This window comes from Numida meleagris, chromosome 4, assembly GCF_002078875.1.
Source record: "Numida meleagris isolate 19003 breed g44 Domestic line chromosome 4, NumMel1.0, whole genome shotgun sequence".
Taxonomy (NCBI): Eukaryota; Metazoa; Chordata; class Aves; order Galliformes; family Numididae; genus Numida; species Numida meleagris.
Window position 1 is genome coordinate 51,250,822 of NC_034412.1, and position 20,763 is coordinate 51,271,584.

Genomic DNA, 20,763 nt, shown 5'->3' on the forward strand with positions numbered 1-20,763 from the left:
CAACGACCTGCAGAACCCTGCAGTCTTTGTAAGCGCTGACCTACTTGTCAGTGCACCAAGCAGGAAATCACCAAAGGTGAGTACTCAAGCCCTATATCACTTCTATGACATTTTGGAGAGGTCATCCTGAAAATAAGAAGGTTCAGACAGGGGTAGATGTGGCACTGATTGAGCATGATGAGTTGATGGATGGACTAGATGGCCTTAGCAGTCTTTCCGAACCTTAATGATTCTATGAGTCTAATATAGATGCTTGTGCATTAACACCACCAAAGGCAGCATTTCTGTTGAAGAAAAATACGTGAGATATGCCACATGTAGAGAAAGACAACAGTAGATAATAACTGCTTTAAATGAGTTTAGGACCATCCACAAAAGATAGAGGCCGCAGTCTGGTAATAAAGAAGGAATTTCTCACCCTTTTCCAAAGGGCTCACCAAACACTCTAAAGGAAGCTATCTCCAAGCAGAGATCCTTCCCCTGAAGCAGCCAGCCCTTAAATGAGGTTAGAGACTTCCAGATGCACAGGCGAATTGCTTCCACCTGTGCTCCCAGGGCTGGCTACACCCCTTCACCAGGTGCTCAATCACTAGTTCAGGCCTTGACTTAACAGTCAGCCTCAGCAAGTGCTCAAATGATAGTAAAAATTCACATTTTTCCTAATACAGAACAAGTGTGTATCATCTCCAGGCGAACCACTGATTCACCTTTACCTAAAAAGTACAACAGCAAAAAGCAGTATTTATAGCAGAGATGCAGGATGCTGGGTGGATTTTTTTCATTCTATACCCATTGATGTAAGAGTCAAAGTATCCCTCACATGTTTTTGTTGTTGTCTCTTAAATAGTTCTCTTAAACCTTAAATAGGTTGTTTCTTAAATAGTAACAGTAGAACACAGAACCACAGAAACCATGACAGCCACAAAGGACAGAATAGACACTCTCAGTACACAAAGAATGGTTTCAAAGCATAATCCTTTACGCCAAGAGTCTCCATTTGTAAATGGCAAAGAATATATACACCTGGTCAAATTTCTATACCAAGTACAAAGCCATAAGGCCTCAGATTATTCCATTCATCTCATAGCTTTTCCATATCAACAGCTTATTTCTGTCTGCATTATGTACCACATTGTATCTGCAGTGCTTTCTTTTAAACATTTCTTCCTTAAGCATTTGAATTCCTACTAAACAGGTCAAACAGGCAGATAACGAGACAACATCCCTCTTTCAAATCTCAGACTCCCAGAAGCATTCTAGAGAAACTGGTAAGCAGGTTAGAAAACAGAAGATATAAGGATAACAGCAACAGAATTAAAATCAGTTCACCTCGCATTGACAGTAATACTATAGTATGTCAACTTCACAGTATTATCTGAGCATAATAAAGCATGACTATTAATGCTGCTGAAATTAATTGTTGCACTGCATCTACCAAAACAAACAGACAAAACCACCAAGCACAACTTCATTTTAAAAGCGAGACTCATACATATGGGGCTTTGGTGCAGAAGTCCAACTACTTACTGGATTTCCTGTGCCAGAGTGTATGAAGCATTAAATATCTCATTTTCCTAAGGGGTACACTGGTTACAGAAGTGGTTAACAAAGGCTTTCAGGGCTGTTTCCAGCCAGGTTATAATCCCTGGTTTTCGAGCACTCCTCCTGTGTATTTTACAAGACAAGCTGTTAAGTACATCTACTGCAATTAAAATATGAAGGAGTTGTTACAGCTGCAGCAATTGCATGAGGGATATATGCTGTTCTTTGCTTCAAAGAGGAAATTATGCAAGGACACACATCATATTATAACATTAGAATTACTGGATTAATCTGAGCATTAAATCCCTGAATGTCAATCAGATGATTCCAGAAATCCTCACAACATTAATCCAGGCTGTCTGCTCACTAAATAAGTAGCATCCATGGGGGCTTTGACCCACACATCACAAAAATTGACTGGCATGACTAATTAGAAAAACAATAATGACAAAGAGTTAATTCTTACCTTACAATTTCCTGAGTACGAAAAATCCAGAACATCATGACTGTTCTGATGGTTGATAGATACAACACTGCACAGCTGCAGGAACTTGACTAAAGCAGCAGCAAAAGAAAGAAAAAATGAAAGAAAAAATGAAACCTTATGCTGTGTCAGAGGAGATTCAGGTTGGATATTAGGAAAAACGTCTTCTCAGAAAGAGTGGTGAGGCATTAGAATAGGCTGCCCAAGGAGGTGGTGGCATCACCATCCCCGGGGGTGTTGAAGAAGCGTGGAGATGTGGCACTGAGGGACATGGACAGTGGGCATGGTGGGGATGGGTTGGTTGTTGGACTGGATGACCTTAGAGGTCTTTCCCATCTTAATGGTTCTATGGCTCTACTTAATAAATACTGGAGGTGGTTTTAAGAAACAAACTCAGACATTTATCCCTGATTACAGCCCATGCAGAATATTGCCAGCTGCTCACATTTATTCCAGAGGGGCATCACCTTGTTTTGTCCGGCTTTCCTCAGGAGCACATCTTGAGCACTTCAACATATGTATGCAAAATAATGTAATTATTATCTATATGGTCAGAAGAACTCGTTGCCCACAGCCAGCTCCCACAGTGCTTTTCCTTCTACAGCCAACAAAGCTATCGATTATGTTAATGAAGATCAAAGGATAAATGTTGCCAAATGCACTGTTGTAGTATAGAAAGTCCTCATGGGCTTCAGAACTTCGAGAACTTTGGCGGAGTTATTCTAACCACTGACAATATATGAGCTGAAGTCTCTGTTTGTTTCCATGAACCCAAGTGTGCAAATTATGCTTACAACGAGTGTGCTCTGTAAGCGTAGACTTACAGCCATAAAATAAATTTCTAGGTTCGCAGCAGCTTTATTAAAATAAGGACATAAAAGATTAAATAATCTTAGAATTTCTCCCATGATTAACATTTTCGGTGAAGAAATTTTTTCCGAGTGAGATAACTGCTTTTATTCTCTGCCAACTCGGTTATGCTAATTTCAGAAGTAATTCCTGATTGTTATGACTGCTATTTGCATTAATTATGTCATGCTGCTTTTCAAGAGATGTGCAATTCAGAACAAGAACACAGTGAAATGTTCATAGACAGTATTTGAGGTGGAGCAGCACGCAGTGATGTGTCATGTCAGCACCTGCTGGTTTCAATTTGGGAGTTCTTAGTAGCACCCCCACAGCTGGGCAGAAGGTCCTCCATCTAGAACACCTCCCCATCTTCCAAGAACTCTCAGCACTTAATCTGAATAAGATAAAGCCAATCATTCAGCATAGCTCTGGTCCCAGCTATGTACGTGGCTGTTCCCATCTCTCCTATGTGCCCTGGTTTCTGCACGTGCTGGGATGAGTGCCAAATGTGCACTGCCTCCTTTCTGAGCACACCCATGCGGTAGCTGTAGGGACAGGATTTCCCACCTCCTCCTGGCATCCTGACTTCTTAGAGAAGGGAAGTTCTGGGTCTCTCAGATGAGGAATACTCCCTCTATAAGAGACAAGTGTTTCTGGCCTCCACACCTACAGGTCCCCCAAGCACTGCCCCAAAAACCCAGATATTGCACTCCCTTTGGGCACTGATTGTATGACAGGAATAGCATCATTCTTAACACTACTGAATTGGGTCCGTCCAAGCACTTTAAACAGCACATGAAGGACTAATTCTGTCCTTGGCTTACACAAAAAAACCCACAAACACAAAAGCCTACTTTCTATTATCCTAATAACATTATGGACTCTTGCCCCCTTTCTGCTCACCATTTCAGCCAAGTCACTTCTTCACGTATAGGAGTGGAAATTATACTGTTGAAGCTGCATGGGCAGCTTTTTTTCTGTACAGACTTATTTCCAGTGGAAAAGAAAAATCAATACTTCCATTCACCATGGAGAATTTGTCTACGCTTGTCATGGTCTAATAACACATTGCCAGTCTTTTTTTTATCTTCACTTAAGGCAGTTCCAGTGCTGATACACAACTGCAGAGAAATCTGCAGATCAATTGGTCTTAAAGGCCCTACTATCTGAGCTTAGCATGCAGCTCCATTGTGTGCTTGTGCAGAACCAAGCTCACTTGCTCAGGCTCCGTCACACACCTTTAGGCACTACAGCAGACAAATATATCTTCTTATTCTTTTATATTAACTCTGAGGTCACACGCTCCTTCTGCATGTTCTACACAGGTAGTCAGCTTCACCCAAACAAAACTCATTCACACAGAGGCTTTCCCAGCGCCCCATGGTACATGCACAGACACCTTTTTCAACAACCAGCAGTAATTATTGCTTTTCAAAGTGGGTTTTCTTTTTTTAAGTTGTAATTTTCACTTAGACAGAAGTTTCATTGCAAGTATGCTAAGTAAAGTGAGCAAAAAAAACTAAACGTGCCCGAGGGAAAAAGGGTCACCCTGTAGGCTCTTCTCCACGTGATGTGATGGAAAGCAGAAATCCAGAACGAGCACTCCACAGCCACATTTCATTACCCTCATTTTGTAAATTCCATCTTCAGGCTTAAAATTCAGGCTGCACCACCAGGAACGGCCTTATAAGCTTTCAGTATTCTGAGAGGCTGCCATCGTGTGGCACTTGGCGATGCTGTTCAGTGGCTTATATAAATGGTTTGGACAAGCTCTGAAGTGGATATAGTGCATGTACCCAAGACACTTCATAAGCAGACAAATACTTCCTCATTCCTGTTCAGTATTCAGGTAGCTTCACCAGAAGGCTGTGACCTCTTCTGTGTATTAATTGTATTGTAATGCAGTTCATGAGCTGGGGCTCGGCTGAAGAACATTTTTTTTTTCCCATCAGAGAACCACTGAACTTGAGCATATATTCAACTTCATATGCATTATGTGGTATTGCTGCCACATTAAGCCATAAATCCCAACTGCTAAATGCGCTGTGCAACATCTCAGGAATGACTTCTCATGAATGCTTCACTCTCTTCATCTGTTTTTCACTTGACTTGGACTATGGATGGAGGGTGAGGGACAATCCTATAGAGATCATTCCTTCAGTCAGTAGCGCACATTTCTGGATAAATCAATGGACTTTTAGAATGAGAGCTTAGGGATTTTACCCTGTACCTGATGAACAGATTCAACTTCAGTTCTTGCTGTTGTTTGCTGTTTATATCACTTGGTGCATTAGTATCAAGCAGTACATATTTCTTCTGTACAGCATTTTTTCACCGTAAGACAGATGGAGAAAATTAATTTTGTTCGCTCTGGTTGTGTTATCAATAACCTGTGTATACGAGTCAGGAATGAGTCCATTGTATGTTCTTTTCCTTCTGAGAACTGTGACACAGTTCTAACCCTGCCCTAAGAATACTTCCTCCTCAGCTATTTTTCTTTTTCTTCCCATCAAGATGATGCTTGGTGAATAGCATTAGCAACATGGTATAGAAAAGGATGTCGAGGTTGGACAGCAGGAAACACTGATTGCTAGGCAGACAGTGCATGCAGTTTTTCTGCATGGGAAACCTGAGAACATAAGATCATCTGCTAATAATTTCCAAGGGCCGTACTAAAGGAGCTACGTTAACACCTGCTTTGAAATGTACAATTTACATATGTCTGAGCTGCCAATCTAGCATTCTAGTGAAACTAAAGCTTTGCTAGAACAGCTAGTGATACTTTTTCCTAAGAGCAAGATGCTGGCCTAAAGCTTTTACATTTGTTTTGTTGTCTGTTACAGCAATTTTCTTTGTATGTCAATCAATCAGCTTTGAACTCTCTTTTGGGGAAAACTTTACAGGGATGTTGTTCCAAACCAGGAAGCTTTTTTTGCACAGAGAAATCATATCAGATTGCCAAGTCTCAAAAAACAGCAAGGAGTATGTACTTCATGTCAATTCAATGACTGCGTCCTCCTGCAAAATAGAATTTAAATTCAATTGAGGAGTAATGTGGCATGGTAAGCCACTTCTCTTTAAAGGATACAGTAGTAAGGTCCTGAAGATTTATGGTTCAATTAGAATCAGGCAGTTGCAAGTTTGGGGTCCAGTCAACAGCTTAACAATAGAAGTCTGATGGAAACAATCAGACGCAGTATAGCTCCAAAACCACTCTTCTAATCCACCCTCCTTTGGAGCTTCACTTCCATAGCTCTATGTACCCATTCTCACCTTCAGACACTGTATCATTTATGACCAACTTTCTGTTTCTCCCTTGGGAATGGTTTAATACACTAAGAGGGCTGGTACCTTCTTTGGATGGAGCACTACAAATTTAAGAGGGCTATAAAAAGATGCAATCACTAAAGAGAATTGCATGTCATTGTGAGTGTTGCCATTAGAAATTTCAAGCTTAACTCATGGCTTGGCTCCATACACAGTAGAGACCTGGCAGTTTGCAATTTGACATGACTTTGAAATGTCAAATGCTAATAGGTGACTGGTGATTCAAAATGAATTTGGTAAAAATCGCAATTGTATAACAGTGCACTTGGAAATGCACCAAATGAAACCATCTATGGATATGAGTATCATCAGGAGTTATTGTTCACTTTTTTTATAAGGAAGAAAGAAACCACGTAAAGTGATCTAAGGCTTTTTCTTCTTTTTTTTTTCTCCACATGTATTTTGAAAATCTGATTTTTTCCAGTTTGAATCTCTCTCTCATTAAAAAATAAAAAATAATTAAAAAAAAAACCCAAACACCAAAAAACCCAACAGATTAAATTGGAGTATTTACCTTCAAAGTGTAAGAATAGTGATCTCTGTCTGAGCCCCCCCAAGTCGCAAATGCTGTCCAGCACATACTGGAATTATTTTTAAATAACAATGCCCTTCCTAAACTCCTAGGTCAGCATGGCAATCTGAACTGAGGCACAGCAAACCACAAAGATCCCGGCCAAGGAGAGGTCTCTCTGTTTTTCTCATTCACGCTCAATAGGATTTTCATGAAAGTAAATAATTATTTTCATTGTTTCTACTGTAAAGTAAAAAGGATGTTCAGATTAGACAGCAGCGTCTGCAAGGTCTTCTGCCAGGGTCACCATCCCAGCCTATCAGTCTCAGAGTTTTTGTGCCAGAAATACTGTATTAAAACAATTATTTTGCATGTACAGAAAAGAGAAATTTCTTTCTCTTCTGATATTGACTTAATTAATAAAAATAATTATAAAACCAGGGAATGTTAGAAGAATTTGAGAAGTTTTCAGGCAAGCAGTAGGAGGATGAGCAATCATGCTATTCAGCGAACTACCACATAACAAACATCTAATAGAACAGTCTTGATAGCTAGCAGAAAGAAATCACACACTGCTTAAAAAAGCACGTGCACTGAACAATAAAGCATTCTGCACCGGTGCTAGGGTGGGAAGGTGGCTGAATCCCAGCTCTCCTGACTGCTCGATGGCACAAGGGAGCAAATGGCACAGTGGGTCACCTCCACTGGTGCAGATTTTTACGAGCACAGCATGCAGGCTCTTGTTCATTGCTGGTGAAAATGCATAAGGAATGGTGGTGACTATGTTGGAAAACAGAGTTTTGTAGATGAGAATCTGCCCTATCAAACAGTGTTATTATACCCTTTGTATCTTTTGTAGTTTCCATGGAAATAAATAGGAGACAATACTTTCAGAACAACCTTACATCTTGAAGAATCCACTGGAGACATTCATTGCTTTTCAGAGAGATTGAAGGAATCACAGAGACAGTACCCCTGCCTATGAATACTCAGTGATACACACACATGGTGGCAGAGCCAAATTACTATGTCTCACAAAACAAGGCAGTATCTTACATAAAGGAATATTTATGCTTCTTTGGAGAAGTTTCAAACTTACTGTGATAGTGGTGCAGAGAGCATATTTTCAGAGCTGGTTACCTGCAGTGTTCCCTTTAAAACTGATTATTTTCCTTCTTCAGGACTTAGGATTTTTTGCTTATTAGATTTTTAATACCCTCAAATGCTTTTAAGTGTCTCTTGAGGTTCCTTCTCATTTGTGATTGAAAATGTAACTGCCATTAGTGCAACATGGGTCCTACTTACATTCATAAAAATGGCAGCAGATACTTGAATATTTATAGATTGCAGCAGCTTAAGATAAATATAACATGATGTATTTACATAACACCAGTTTAAAAGGCCAGCAACGCACTCTCAGTGTGTAGGCACTGATTCAAGACTCCGGATGAGAGGCTCACAGCCTGTGGCGAGCCCGACTCCTCCACACCTTCTCTTCCAGCTCATTCTTTCATTAGGAAGTTGGGGTTTTGTTCTGGGGAATCCACAAGCCTCACAGGTTGCACTGAAAACTGGTTGGAGTTTGCCACATAGCAAGGAGGCGTCCGCTGCTTACACAAGTTTTTCTTCATGTTTTTTTTAACTCCCCTACCCCAAAATAATATCTTATAGCTTGAAGCCATTTCTGTCCTCTATTTTTGTTGTGAAAGTGCAATTTTTACGGAGCTTTAAGATGGTAAAAGCAGCCTTTCCTTTTGCTTTATCGCTTTAGAAAACCAGCAGCTCCCACACTGAGCTTGTTTTATGTGTCTGACAATGGCACTCAGTATAAGGAGCCAACACCGGAACTGCATGTGGTAAAGAATCTAAAGACAGAGCTGTTTTGTTTTTTTTTTTAAAAAAAAAAAAGTAATTATTATTATTATATTTGTTTGTTTTAAGGAAGCTATTGTTGTCCTGAAGATGTACTCACACAATTTCAGTAGGGGCACGTCAATTCTTGCTAAGAGCTCAGAACTTCAGGCGTTATTCAAACAGCTATTTCCTGGATTTGGATCACAGTTGTTTATATTTGCAAGGTTTATTCCGCAGCTACTTTTATTTTAGCATTAAATCATTCTCTGCAATTTGGTTTCATCAGTGCAGATATTTGGTCTGAGCCACTAGTACTCTGCAAAAAAAACTAACAAAGCATTTGAATTTGTAAGTAAAAAGAAGTCTGGGAATGTTCTAGCAGTGAGTATCAGTAATCCGTGAGGAATGATACTTAGAATTGTCCAAGAGGAAATTTTTCAAGGATAAAAGGGCCACTGCCAAGTGTGAAGTCAAGCTCCAGTGATGACCTCCAAGATGCCCTTCCTCTTCCAGAGCCAAAAAGGAAGAGCACATTTGGAGTCTGCCTTCATCAAGAGGAAGAAAGTTTTGCCTTGTGAAGAACTGCCACTTTCCCAAGGTAGGAAGCAAGCTTCCCTGGCATTCAGTTGCTTGGTGTCTCTACCCAGCCTCCGATCGAAGTGAAGTGGTCTGGTTCAACTGATTCTTTTCTGTTCTGCATTTATGGGCACTACCAAGCAGTTAGCAGCCTTTTGGTTTGGCTTGATAGCCCTGCATGCACCTGATCTAAGAGCTATCTCACAAGCTGAGTTTAAATGGGCTGTTTTACCAGACCATGCAGTTTGGCACACAGATATGTCAGACTGAAATCTTCTTCTCTTTATGAAGGAAAGTTGCCCTGTTGGTTGTAGTCCACACTGGACCCTAAATCAAACTTTAAAGAATTGAGTCAGGCCCTGTGTAAATTAGGGAAACCTGTGTTTCACCTCACATCTCTTTCATTTTCAAACCCCACTGTATTTTACTAGCAGAATTTTACTGCTCTACCAAAACCTTGCTCTTGGAGGACTCCATCCTCCCAGTCCAAATCAAAGTCATTCTGCTGACATGTTCTTCTGTGCTCAGTGCATGCCTATTTATTCTGTATCCCTCTTCTGAAGAATTTATTTTGAAATCAATGCAGAATTTATACCTAACGTTCACAATTTATTCTCCATTTTTTTTTTATTCCTAAGAAGGAAATCAGTATTTGCAACAATTATTTTGATGTCCATTCATCAGTATGAGCATTAATCTCCTTCCAGGCTGCCACTTTTTATCGCGTTTGTGAGTTGCAGCATATTTGGCTCCTCACAGTAACATCTAGGTTAATTTAAGTACTGAAAACCAGGACCAGAGTATTGAGAAGCATGACTCGCCTGCGGCATGTTTCAGCGTGTCATTATGGTTCTCCTACAGTGCACTGGAATTACAAGTTCACACAGAAGAGAGGGCATATCTAGGCCCATGCAGACAAAGAAACAGATACCATAGCTGAGCTTTTTTTTTCTTTTCTCCCTTTTCTCCCTTTCGCCTAACAGTAAAACTCAACACAGAAGTAAAACACAAATAACTTAAATTCTCTTAAAAAATGCGGAGAAACTATTTGTCAGGAAACAAAAACCTGTCGCATTGTGAATCTGCAGCACCTGCTGTCACCTCTTACCTTTAGTGTGCATGTAGTCAAGATGGAAGTTCCCATAAACAGAGCATCCATAAATCACGTACTGTTAGATAATTTGCTTCTGAGAACTGAGGATTTCTGCGCAGCTCCCCGCAGCTGTAATGGAAATATTTCTGACAGACACAAGTGTGATTATGATCTCTAAGTTCCCACATAAATTCTTTTGACTTCTCCCAGTTCATCTTCCCAGTGAAATGGCAAAAATTGCTTTGACCTCACTGTTAGGATGATGAAGCCCCACATGTTATAGGTCTGTGTCTGGGGAAGAACAACCAGACCAACACCTTTTGCTTTTTACCTGCAGAACATTGGTTTAAATTCAGCAGCACCTTAAACCAAACCTGAAAGTGATCCTACAGGTAGAACATTGTCCTGACCCAGGAGTTGGGCACAGCTCCAGGACCGAAGCATCCCCTCAGCTGACTTCAGTTACACATGTGTTGGCACAGAGAACAGGAGGAGTGCAGCCAGCATGGGCAACCACAGCTCTCGGTTTGTCTGCCGAGTTTCCAGAAGACTGATACGAATGGTTGTGCTGTGCAGGGAGCGGTGTTATGATCAGTATTTGCTCCCTGAACAATCCTTAGACCTCCCAACCCAATCAGCTAACCTTATATTCTGATTCCTACAGCTAAAAAGTGACACCCCTCAGCTGCGTGAGAAAGGCAGTCCCACCTTAACCATTATCTTCCCTCTTGTCTGAGCAGAACAGGAAGGAATAGCTGTTCACACAGCTCGCAGGTGTGGGAGCTGGCAGTCTGCACCAACGTGGTAAGCCCTGCTGCAGCAGGCTCCTGCTAGCTCCCTACATGGAGAGCTGTCCATCTTTACTCAGCACATCCCCCTGCCTCAGTGCTATAGCAGTGCTCCACCTAGTTCCTCGTCAGGCAAGGTTTATAATAGGCTGAGTATGCTTTTGATCTCAAGTATTGGCTCTGGGAAAAAACGGCCTGGCTGGCAGCACAGGAACAGACTGAATGAATAGTTCATGAACTCTTCTCCTAATGGCCTGTGGAACTGCCTCCAGAGATGCTTCATTTTTGTCATGGTTCATACCCTGCTTGCTTTCCATTACAGTCTCCTTTGATGTAGGTCCCTTCAGCCAGACAGACAAATACCAATTAAGTCAACTGCAACATATTCGCTATTAATACTAAATTATACAAATACCTCCTTCATTACCCACATGCGCTATTAGGGCATGTCTACACATGGGAACCATTCTGGAACCAGATAGGTATGAATCTGAAGCTGTTTCACACACCTCCCCAAGTGAGCTCTGGATATAACACAAAATGTACATTTGCAAGAATGAATTAATAAAACCTCATCACAGGCTAAAAGTGGATACAGGAAGAGCTAGCACCACATCACACAACCGTAGAATATAACGAACTGGAAGGGAACCATAAGGATCTTTCAGTCCCACTCCATAAATCATCTTGTTCTGCCAAAACCAAGGTGCTGTAGTTCAGCCCAGTATAAAGAAGGGGGCAGTTAAAACTACCAGCCATTGGCATGTCTGATATAATAACAGAATCAGTCTTAGCACTAATGAAGACTAAGAGACCACTTTCTGCTACAAAGAATGCAAAACTTACTTGAAAATACTGCTATGAACAACAGTCGCCATCATTTCTACTGAACTATAGACCACATTTCAGCAATCTGACCCTAAAAAAAGAGGGGGACACAAAAAATAAAGCCAGAAAACATTTTTATCTGATTTTTATGAACTGCTATGGCCAGAAAACAGAGAGCATCATCTATATCTGAACAACAGGAAATACTGCTGCCCACAGCTCCCATTTGGTTTCAAGTCAAGTCCCTTCCCACTTGCCATACAGTTAGGAATTACAGCCATGCTCATAATAGTATTCTAACCATCACAGATTCAAATCCAGTAAAGTCCTGCTGAATATGAATCATTTTAAACCTCTTTAGCATGAAGAGAAGAATACAAAAGCAGAGAGGATTTTCCATTCTCACATTCAGGAGATTCAGAAATGAAGTTGTATTGCATATAAAACTCATTATCCTGCATTCCTTGGAGAAAAATAGGAGGAATAGATTTGCATCGCGCTCATTATTCTGGCTTCAAATTTTCTGCACTCTCCACTATTACTGACGTGCTACTTGTTTTGTTGCTGACAAGCACTTTGGCAGCAGAACTAGATAGACTACCACCACTAACAGTGAATACATGCATTATAACAGCACCTAAAAGCCAAGCAGAAACAGGTCCTTTGCTGCTGTCATCGCAAACCTCTATAGAATCATGGCAGTTGATATCAACAGGGCATCTGCTGCATATAATTTTATTTGCTGAGAATTGCTGCTCTGGAAATGCTGAAGGATGGTCTGGGGGCCATTAGCAGCTCCCAGAGCTGTGCTGCTCTGACCTCCCGGGGCTCCCTGCTTTGCAGGCAGCTGCTCTGTCACATACTTCTCCTCATCAATCCCCACTGTTAGCACGGGGGGCTGTCCGTGAAACAGTCTGGCTAATGGTGTCTGCACAGAAAGTAATTTAGAGCAAAAAAGCTCAGGAAGAACAGTGCAACATTAACTTTGGTAACCTTTCTGTAGAGATGAGCTTTCAGAAGAAATGCACTTAACTGAGGGTACATGTCTATCGCCTACACACAGCAATTTCACATCTGTTTGCTCCCTTGTTCTCCTCCTCTCTCCTGTTTGCTCTCTTTTTGCGTGCCCACATCAGAAGTGCCCGTGCTCTTATCTTTTCTTCCATCTTCCCCCCACATACACACAGTCTGGCAAATACTCATTCTTTCTAGCAAGCTGGATCTTTCTCAACTATTGTGGACTCTCACTACTGGATAAAATACTGCTCACATATCTTTCAGCAGTAACCTCACCAAGCTCCTCTCCTCTTCATTCTTATGAAAACCTAAAATACCTGCTTTGCATATCATTTAACAGAAAATCTTTTATGCATTAGTTTTAATATTTGCAAAACTTGCTCTGTGAGATGTTGAAAAAAAAAACATTTAGCCAAGAAGAGTATTAAGCTTAATTATCCTGCTACACCTGAGCACACTCCAAATAGGGATTCTTAGAAACAGGAAGGAAGGCAGAAGCCATTCTAAGCACAAAAGAATCCAGCATTTACAAGGCACTGTGAGCATCTGCCAACAATCTGGCCCATTCAGAAAATTTGTGTAGGGCAACATCACCCACTGCTGTTTTCTGGTGGGGGGCTGGAGATGAGATTACAGCACCAACCTCGCTCCATCTCTTAGTATGCCCATTGATTGCAGCATTCTGGTAGCCTGCTTTTATGCCTGCACTGCTCTGAACTTACACTAATGAATGTAATATAATGCAATCATCCCCTGTGATTGGAGCAGAAGTTCATTAGCTCCTAGGAGGATTTTTTTCTGTAGTCTGCGTTGATGAACTGTAGAAGCATTGCCTGTCTACACAGTGAAGGAAAGACAAAGAGTGGCACTGGGCTGGACAGGCTGAGCTGTTAGATGCACTCCCCACTTGGAGCTGACTGCTGAACTCCTGTAACAGATTATTAATATGGGGAGTGTACAGAAACACAGCGAGACAGAGGTGAGAGCAAATTACTATTACACCATCTCATAACTGATACTTGAAAATCTCTGAGTGCCCTCTCATGTCAGGTAACACTGTCAGCTTGGCCTTAGAACATGACTCATTCTGTTACAGACTGGAGACAAAATGGCTGATCTTGGCTAAAGCCTCAGTTTCACTCAATACCTTGATACCAACTTTTGTGGAAGAATTACTTTCATTTGATAACCACCAGTCAACGAGTACTCAGTATAAAATTATTGTGGTCGTTTTTAGAGCCTTTGGGCTCAAATTGCTTTTGGGCTCAATCCTCTGAATGCCTTGCCCCTCTCCACTCCACTGCATGAGCAGGAGCAGGTTTTGTCCTTTGGCCACTTACAACCATTGGCATGCCCTTCCAGCACTGCTCCTGCCAATCATATCGCCTGATGTCAATTGTTGGAAGAACAGTATTTAGTTACTTGCTTCTGAATTTAATAAACACTTCTGAATTGTATGCTTTTCATTTGAAGAAGCAGGATGATATAGGAGCATCATAATGACTGTTAACGATGCAAGTCAACTTCATCACCACAGCCAACATGCTAATGAAGCTTCACACAAAGGAGGAGAAGGGTGTGATGCTTTGAATGGATCATGATGGCAGTGGACGTATGTTGTTGGTAATATTTTCCAAGTTCACTGTGCCTGCTTAATTTTCCTGGTCTGCCTGGATAATTTCTGCACAGAGAATGAGGCAAAGCCTCATTGTCCTAGATTGCAATGCAGGAAACTCCAGCACTTAGCCACACAGCTGGAAACAGAAAATTCCTTGAGGAACTGAACAACAGTTACTGGAATGTCTTTCCAAAGGTGAAGACAAGCTTTAAACCTAGACATTAACAGAATCTGCGTAACACAAATTTCCAAAAATCATTCAAAGATACTTGAAACAGCATGGTTCAGCATAGTTTAAGTTGATTTTAAATGGCATAGCTGCAGTGAACTTGTCTGATATTTTATTGAACCAATAGAGGGATCTCAACCACAAGAAAGCGAACCCAAAGAAAAGCTCCATGCAGGTTCAGCTCCAGAAAACAGATCACCATGGCATGAACTGAGCGATAGGAACAGTAAGAAGTAGAATACAGGAGTAGATCACAGCAGCAGAAAGAAAGGTTTCAAACTCATCAAGGAACCAGCATCAAAATGAGCAGGGCTAAACAGAAGCCTGAGCTGACTGTGAGGCCAACCACATCAGATACCAAGGTCTTTCTCATTCAATTTAAAAATCTGAATTAACACAGTAATCAGTTTCCTTCTCTTACCATTTGTGCTGACATCTGTGATTGCTGCTAGCCAATACAAAGCATTCTCCTTCCTATTACCTTGATTTTGATCTTACTTGTTCTCATTTACATCCAGACTGGATGTGCACTAGACATGTTTACAGCAATTAGCACCCCAGCTGGGGCCTCTGAACTCAACATAACATGAATAATTGTTCCATAAGCACTATGTGTAATGCTCCATTCTAAGTTGTTATTTCTTTGAAATGTAAACCTCATATATTTGTTTCCCTGTATACTTAGCACATCTAATTAATATTTATCTAATGTACATGCTACAAAGAGCACCTCTTTGAGGCTACATTCTTAGATTTCAGTTGAGGTTCAAAGATGGTTGCAATACATTTGAGTGACAGTAGAGGGAAGCCAAGATATCTTAACACCCTTTAAAAATACAACTCACAGTCGTGAACACAAGGATAAAAAAAAAAAAAAAAGATGTGGATGCTACAAAGGAAATATCAGTTACACCCACTATGCATAAGTTTCCCAATAGGTTGGCCTTTCACTGCACAGCTTGGCTGCTTTTTGTTGGCACTGTGCATGCTGTTAGGCTCCATGCAGTTCCTCTGGCATTTCCCTTGATTACATTATGATCCTGGGAGTTCCCACAGCTTAACACTTGACAGAAGTCTCACCTCAGAAAGCTTAGCAGGCCAATATGCACTGTAAATATGGGCGTTTAACGTATTCTTCCTTATTTGCTGCTTGTGATACAATTGCCCTGCTAATTTCTCCTCTGCTCATCAGTTCTGCAGGTCTGTGCTTTGTTTTGTTTTGCTTAGCACCCATCACATTGCTGAGGCAGTCAAGATGCACAATGCGTCCCTCTGTGTGTCCCTTTGCCAGTGTTACAGAAAGGACTCTCTTCTCCTGTGGTGCTGAGGTAAGTCGGATGTAACAGTGGTCAGAGCAAGGTTTATATTCCTGTTCTGAGCTGCAGTGACCACAGGGATGTGCTAGTGTACCCCAAAAAGCTCTGGCTCTATCGAACAACTTCCCTTTGAGTTGCCCCTTCCCTTCTCCCAACTTCTTACTCTTTGCCACCCACATTTCCTCTCAAACAGGCACCTTTCTATCCTTTGAATACTAACTGCCAGATTTTAGTGATATCCTTATAGGGTATTTGATATGAGTGCTCTGGTAATTTCTACCCAGGTCATCAGTTCTCTTAAATTAGTGCCCCATTTGCCATCGCCAGCATGCTGCTCCTTCTTATCCAGCTCTCTTATTTAAAAACGGCGCAGATCAGTGCTCACCACTGGCACACATACCTTTACGTATCTGTTTATCTTCACTCCTCAGCAAGAGGGGAGAACAAAACAAAAAAACAACATTTGATATACAAAATAAGCTGATGGTAACACAATGCCGAAAAATAGCTTATTATGTTAAGTGCAAGGGAGAAAAGCCTTGATATAAAGCTTGATTGCAACAACATTTCAATTTACCAGTTTAAATACAAGACTTGAATTAAAATATTTCTTGAGATACATCTCTCACTCTCTAAGATGTTTTTTTTTTAAATTTATATACACATATCCAGTTGTAACACTTGACAGTAGTCTCATGAAGCATCCAAAGAGTATGACTTGATAAGTACACACTGTAGATATGAGTGGTTAACATATGTACGATTTCTTCCTTCAAGAGTCTATAACATTATGTTGAGTGCTAGCCTCAGACAGACAGGTGACCAGCCACCTGACGCAAAATAATACCCCTAAGCCCTTCCCAAGTGTCCCACAGTCAAAGCCTCCAATGCTCACTGGATCCAGATGGTGTTGCCCCTTTCTGGTCGGCGAGGCTCCACTGTCAGTTCTCCAAAAGTAGAGAAAAACTGCTCCATTTCCTTCTGCAGCATGTCATTCCTCTTCTCTGCATCTTCTTTGGCCCGTTCCGCATTACGCATTTTGATTTCTACCATTGTGAACTTCTTCCGCTCTTGATCCAGCTCTTCATGCAGGGCTATCATCTCCGTCTCCAGGGTGAGATTTCTCTGTTCCAAGCTGCAGAAACCAAAATAAAAGCAGACAGCTCCTGAACAGCACTCCTCTCATTCAGTTGTGTAGAAATGCACACCATCACAAATTCATGCAATTGCCTTTTCATTTACAAAGCCTAGATCAAATTTCTTAGAAGTTTATCTACAAACCATGGTTTCATCAGCAATCCATTCCCAAATGGCCATCTCTATTCTGCAGCTCATTTAGAAAATGCACGACACCAGCCACTGGTTATTGTGCACATTGACAACCAGCTCCATGTAATTCTCTAGCAAGCAACCTAGGGAAGTCTTTTAGTTCTGGAAGTACAGACTCCTAGCTCCCACTGCAGTTGCACTCGTGTCATTTAAAAGGTCCAAATAATGCTCTGAATGCCTTTATTTAACAACTAACTTTTGTCAGCTGATTTATATCTGTTTTCAAAAACAGTCTGACAGTCCCCAAACCTGCAGCTGGAGTGATCTAAGACACTGATTTCATTGGAAGTCTCACTCTCCAGGGAGCAGGCATCAACTAATGAAATCACTATGGAAGCTACTGATTTTGTTAGTTACATTCCAGAGAAACTCGTAAGGTCCTGGATTTATGTCTGGTGCCATTAGGACTTCATCACGTGTCACAACCGTGGCAAATAATTGCTTTGCAACAAACCCAGTTGAATCATAATACTAGAAGAGCTATTTCATATGTCAGCTCTGAAGGACAATCAGATGGTAACACCGCACCATCTTACCTTTTTATCCTTGTCTCATACTCAAGTTTTTGTTTGGCCATCTCTTGCTTCAAGCTGGACACCAGGCTGTGCAGAGCGCTGTGATTGTTAGTACTGTTGGCAATGAACGTTTCACTGTTATCACTGCTGCTGGTGGCTCTGCTGCTGTGGCCCCCCACACTCCTTCGGTCACTTTTGTTCTCATAGTCACCCGTGTTAGAGAGGTCTTCCTGTGGTGGTCCATCCAGCACAGAATCTTCAAAGTTACCCACAAAGAAGTCCTGCTCAGGGCAGGTGGTGGTGGATGAACGACAGGAGTTAGAGTGCTCAGGGAGGGATATTTCACAGGAGGACGTTGACCAGGTAGCACTGTCCACACTCTGTTTGTCATCAGAGTTCACCGTGGAGAACTGCTGGTGGACATTGTCATAGGTGGAGAGCCTGTTGTGCTGACCCGACTCACTCACTGATTCCTTCTGCTTGTTATCCCTCAGCGTGACACAGCCATTGGGTGCCCAGCCCGGGCTCCGGTTGTTGAGGGTGTTGGTGAGCCCATCGGTGCTAGAAACTCCCATCCGCACACCTCCATTCTGCATGCTTTGTGTGCCCATCTTAGTCACCGGTCCTTTCAGGGAAGATGTTCTCCTAGCTTGCAGGGTACAGTTTGGTAAGGTCTGGCTCTTCTCATGGCTCTCCACACTGCTGCTGAATGACCCATTGGTGACTATGCCACTGCCTTTATTAAAAGCAGGATTTTTTTTCACCATGAGTGGTGGGCTTCTGGTGACATCTAATTTCTGGATGCTGTTCCTGGGGCTATTGGTCTTGCTGCCTGGCAGCGCAGTTGGAGACTCATTGTCCATGCTTCCCCTTTGGGGAGACTCAGGTTTATCCCAAGAGCAGCGCCTCACTGCTGTCTCCTTGGTGTTGTTGTTCTCTTTGTTTTGTAGCTGTCCAACGATTCCTTTCTTTGGCATTTCGTTGTTATTGTTGCACACCTCAGGTCCCACCTCAGGGTCTGCATCCTTGGGAAACAGCTCTTCATGCTTGCTTATCATCACTGACATTAACTGCTGGACTACTACCGTACCTGAAAGAAGGCACCACGCAAGCACATGGTCATTAATGATCTCTTTTGTTTGGGGCATAAATATACTTAATGGCTTCCAGAAATACTCAGCAAAAATCCAATTTATAGAAACATTTACCCAAAATAACCACCAGTTTTTATCCAAAATGACCACCGGTTTGATACCCTAGATGTTTAAGGTGCCCGAAATGCATCTGGGTACCAGGCCAGATCAGCACCACCTCTTCTTTCTATCAGAACAAGCAAGCATGCCTCACAGATCCCCTAATAACAGAAATTTTTGCAAAGAAGCTATTGCCATGACAGTTTTTGCATCCCCAAAAGACTACAGAAGGGGATAATGAGTAGCAAACGATGTCATTATAAGCAATGTGCTTTGCCTCATTGTGGCAATCACTTTTAAAACCAAAGTCCTGTTCTAGCAAGGCACTTTCATGCAGTAGTTTAATGGGAAAGTGGCAGGCAAGGGATTTGCACTGCTGGAATGCCAACGTTTTATTCTTTGGGAGCTAACAGGGCAATAATGTGACAGAATTTATTTCATGTGAATGCTTTTAACCAGTCTGCAGTGAAACTATACACTAACAGGCAACTGTGTCATGTTATTGCACAATATGGAACTAATGCAGAACCACAACTTCCAAGTAGCTCTAATAAATGGCTGCCTCTCTAATAACCCCTTGGTGCGCACACTGCTTGGCTGCACAATTTACACTCTACCATTTATAACTGGACTTACAGTAATGAAGACATACAACTATTTCTTTAAACTGAATCTAACTAAGAACTATTAAGAATCTTTCAGAAACAAGGTCAGCGTATTTATAACAGCCATCCCATCTTTAAACTCCTAGAGTGCCTTCAGAGGCAGTCTGTGCCCTTTTAATCAAGAATTTCCCATTGTGCAATATCAACATCTTTGAAATATTCCAGATCTTTTATAACCTAGCCTTTTAAAATACAACTAGTAAGAGACAATTCAAATTGGTCTGTAATTGGAAGTCAGGAAAATCTCACTTGAACTAGACAAAAAAAACTTCTCATTCACATTATACAGATATGGTCGTTCATAGCTACATGCTTGGCTTTGAAAGGCTGTGCAAGAAGAGCACTTTTCATTATCAAGCTTTCTCTTCCAAAAAGCAAAGAGCAATGAGGAAGGCTGGACATAGGCATTATTCGATGTGTAGTCTTTGTTAACAAAGATCCCACATATTTAACTATGTGCAGTCCAATTGCACATCAGCACAGTCTGTGTCAAATCTAAAAGGTTTCATTCTATAAGAGAAGTCATAAATCTGTTTAATTAAAACTGTTTCCTCATGAGTGAAAAAAAAATACTATTTCCCTTCAACAAGTACAGTATCCATGACACCTCCTAAAGCAGCCACCACACTTGTGGGCTGTTGAGAAGCAGGCTGGAGAGGTTTTCAGTCATCAAAAAAATCATTATTTTCCATTTCCACCCACTTAAAACATCCTTCCTGCTTAAACTTTCACATAAAATATTGGCAGTAGCCAGTTCTGAAAAAATACAGACCCAAAGGAGAACATTTTTTTTTTTCCTTTTTGACTGGCTAACTCCTCTCGTCCAATCCCAAATCCTGACTTGTTTCCCTTCTTCCAGGGTGGACTGGAAGATATGGTATCTCAGCAATAAGCTTCATCCTGTGAGGCATGGGTTGAGGTTCTCAATCTCAGTGAGGTTTGCACTGAGTCCAGTGAAAAAAGTCATCTCTATGACACCTCCCTATAATTTTAATCTAATGAACAATCAGAAATATTTTTGTACTCTTC

General features: G+C 41.4%; 2 protein-coding genes across 14 annotated transcripts in view; both read right to left on the reverse strand.

The window, feature by feature from the left end:
* Positions 1–11,845, reverse strand: part of MAPK10 (mitogen-activated protein kinase 10) — a 131,726-nt gene extending 119,881 nt beyond the window's left edge. For all 7 annotated transcript variants that reach the window (XM_021396486.1, XM_021396485.1, XM_021396487.1 and 4 more), the window contains exons 1-2: positions 3,779–11,845; positions 1,528–2,097 (exon numbers count right to left, since the gene is read on the reverse strand). The gene's annotated coding sequence lies outside the window, so the exon portion shown is untranslated. The remainder of the gene's footprint in view (positions 1–1,527; positions 2,098–3,778) is intronic.
* ARHGAP24 (Rho GTPase activating protein 24) overlaps positions 16,430–20,763 on the reverse strand; it is a 160,527-nt gene continuing 156,193 nt past the window's right edge. For all 7 annotated transcript variants that reach the window (XM_021396478.1, XM_021396475.1, XM_021396474.1 and 4 more), the window contains 2 exons: positions 17,898–18,966; positions 16,430–17,167 (listed from right to left, as the gene is read on the reverse strand). In XM_021396478.1, the coding sequence (XP_021252153.1) occupies positions 16,924–17,167; positions 17,898–18,966 (1,313 nt within the window). In that variant the 3' untranslated portion in view covers positions 16,430–16,923. The remainder of the gene's footprint in view (positions 17,168–17,897; positions 18,967–20,763) is intronic.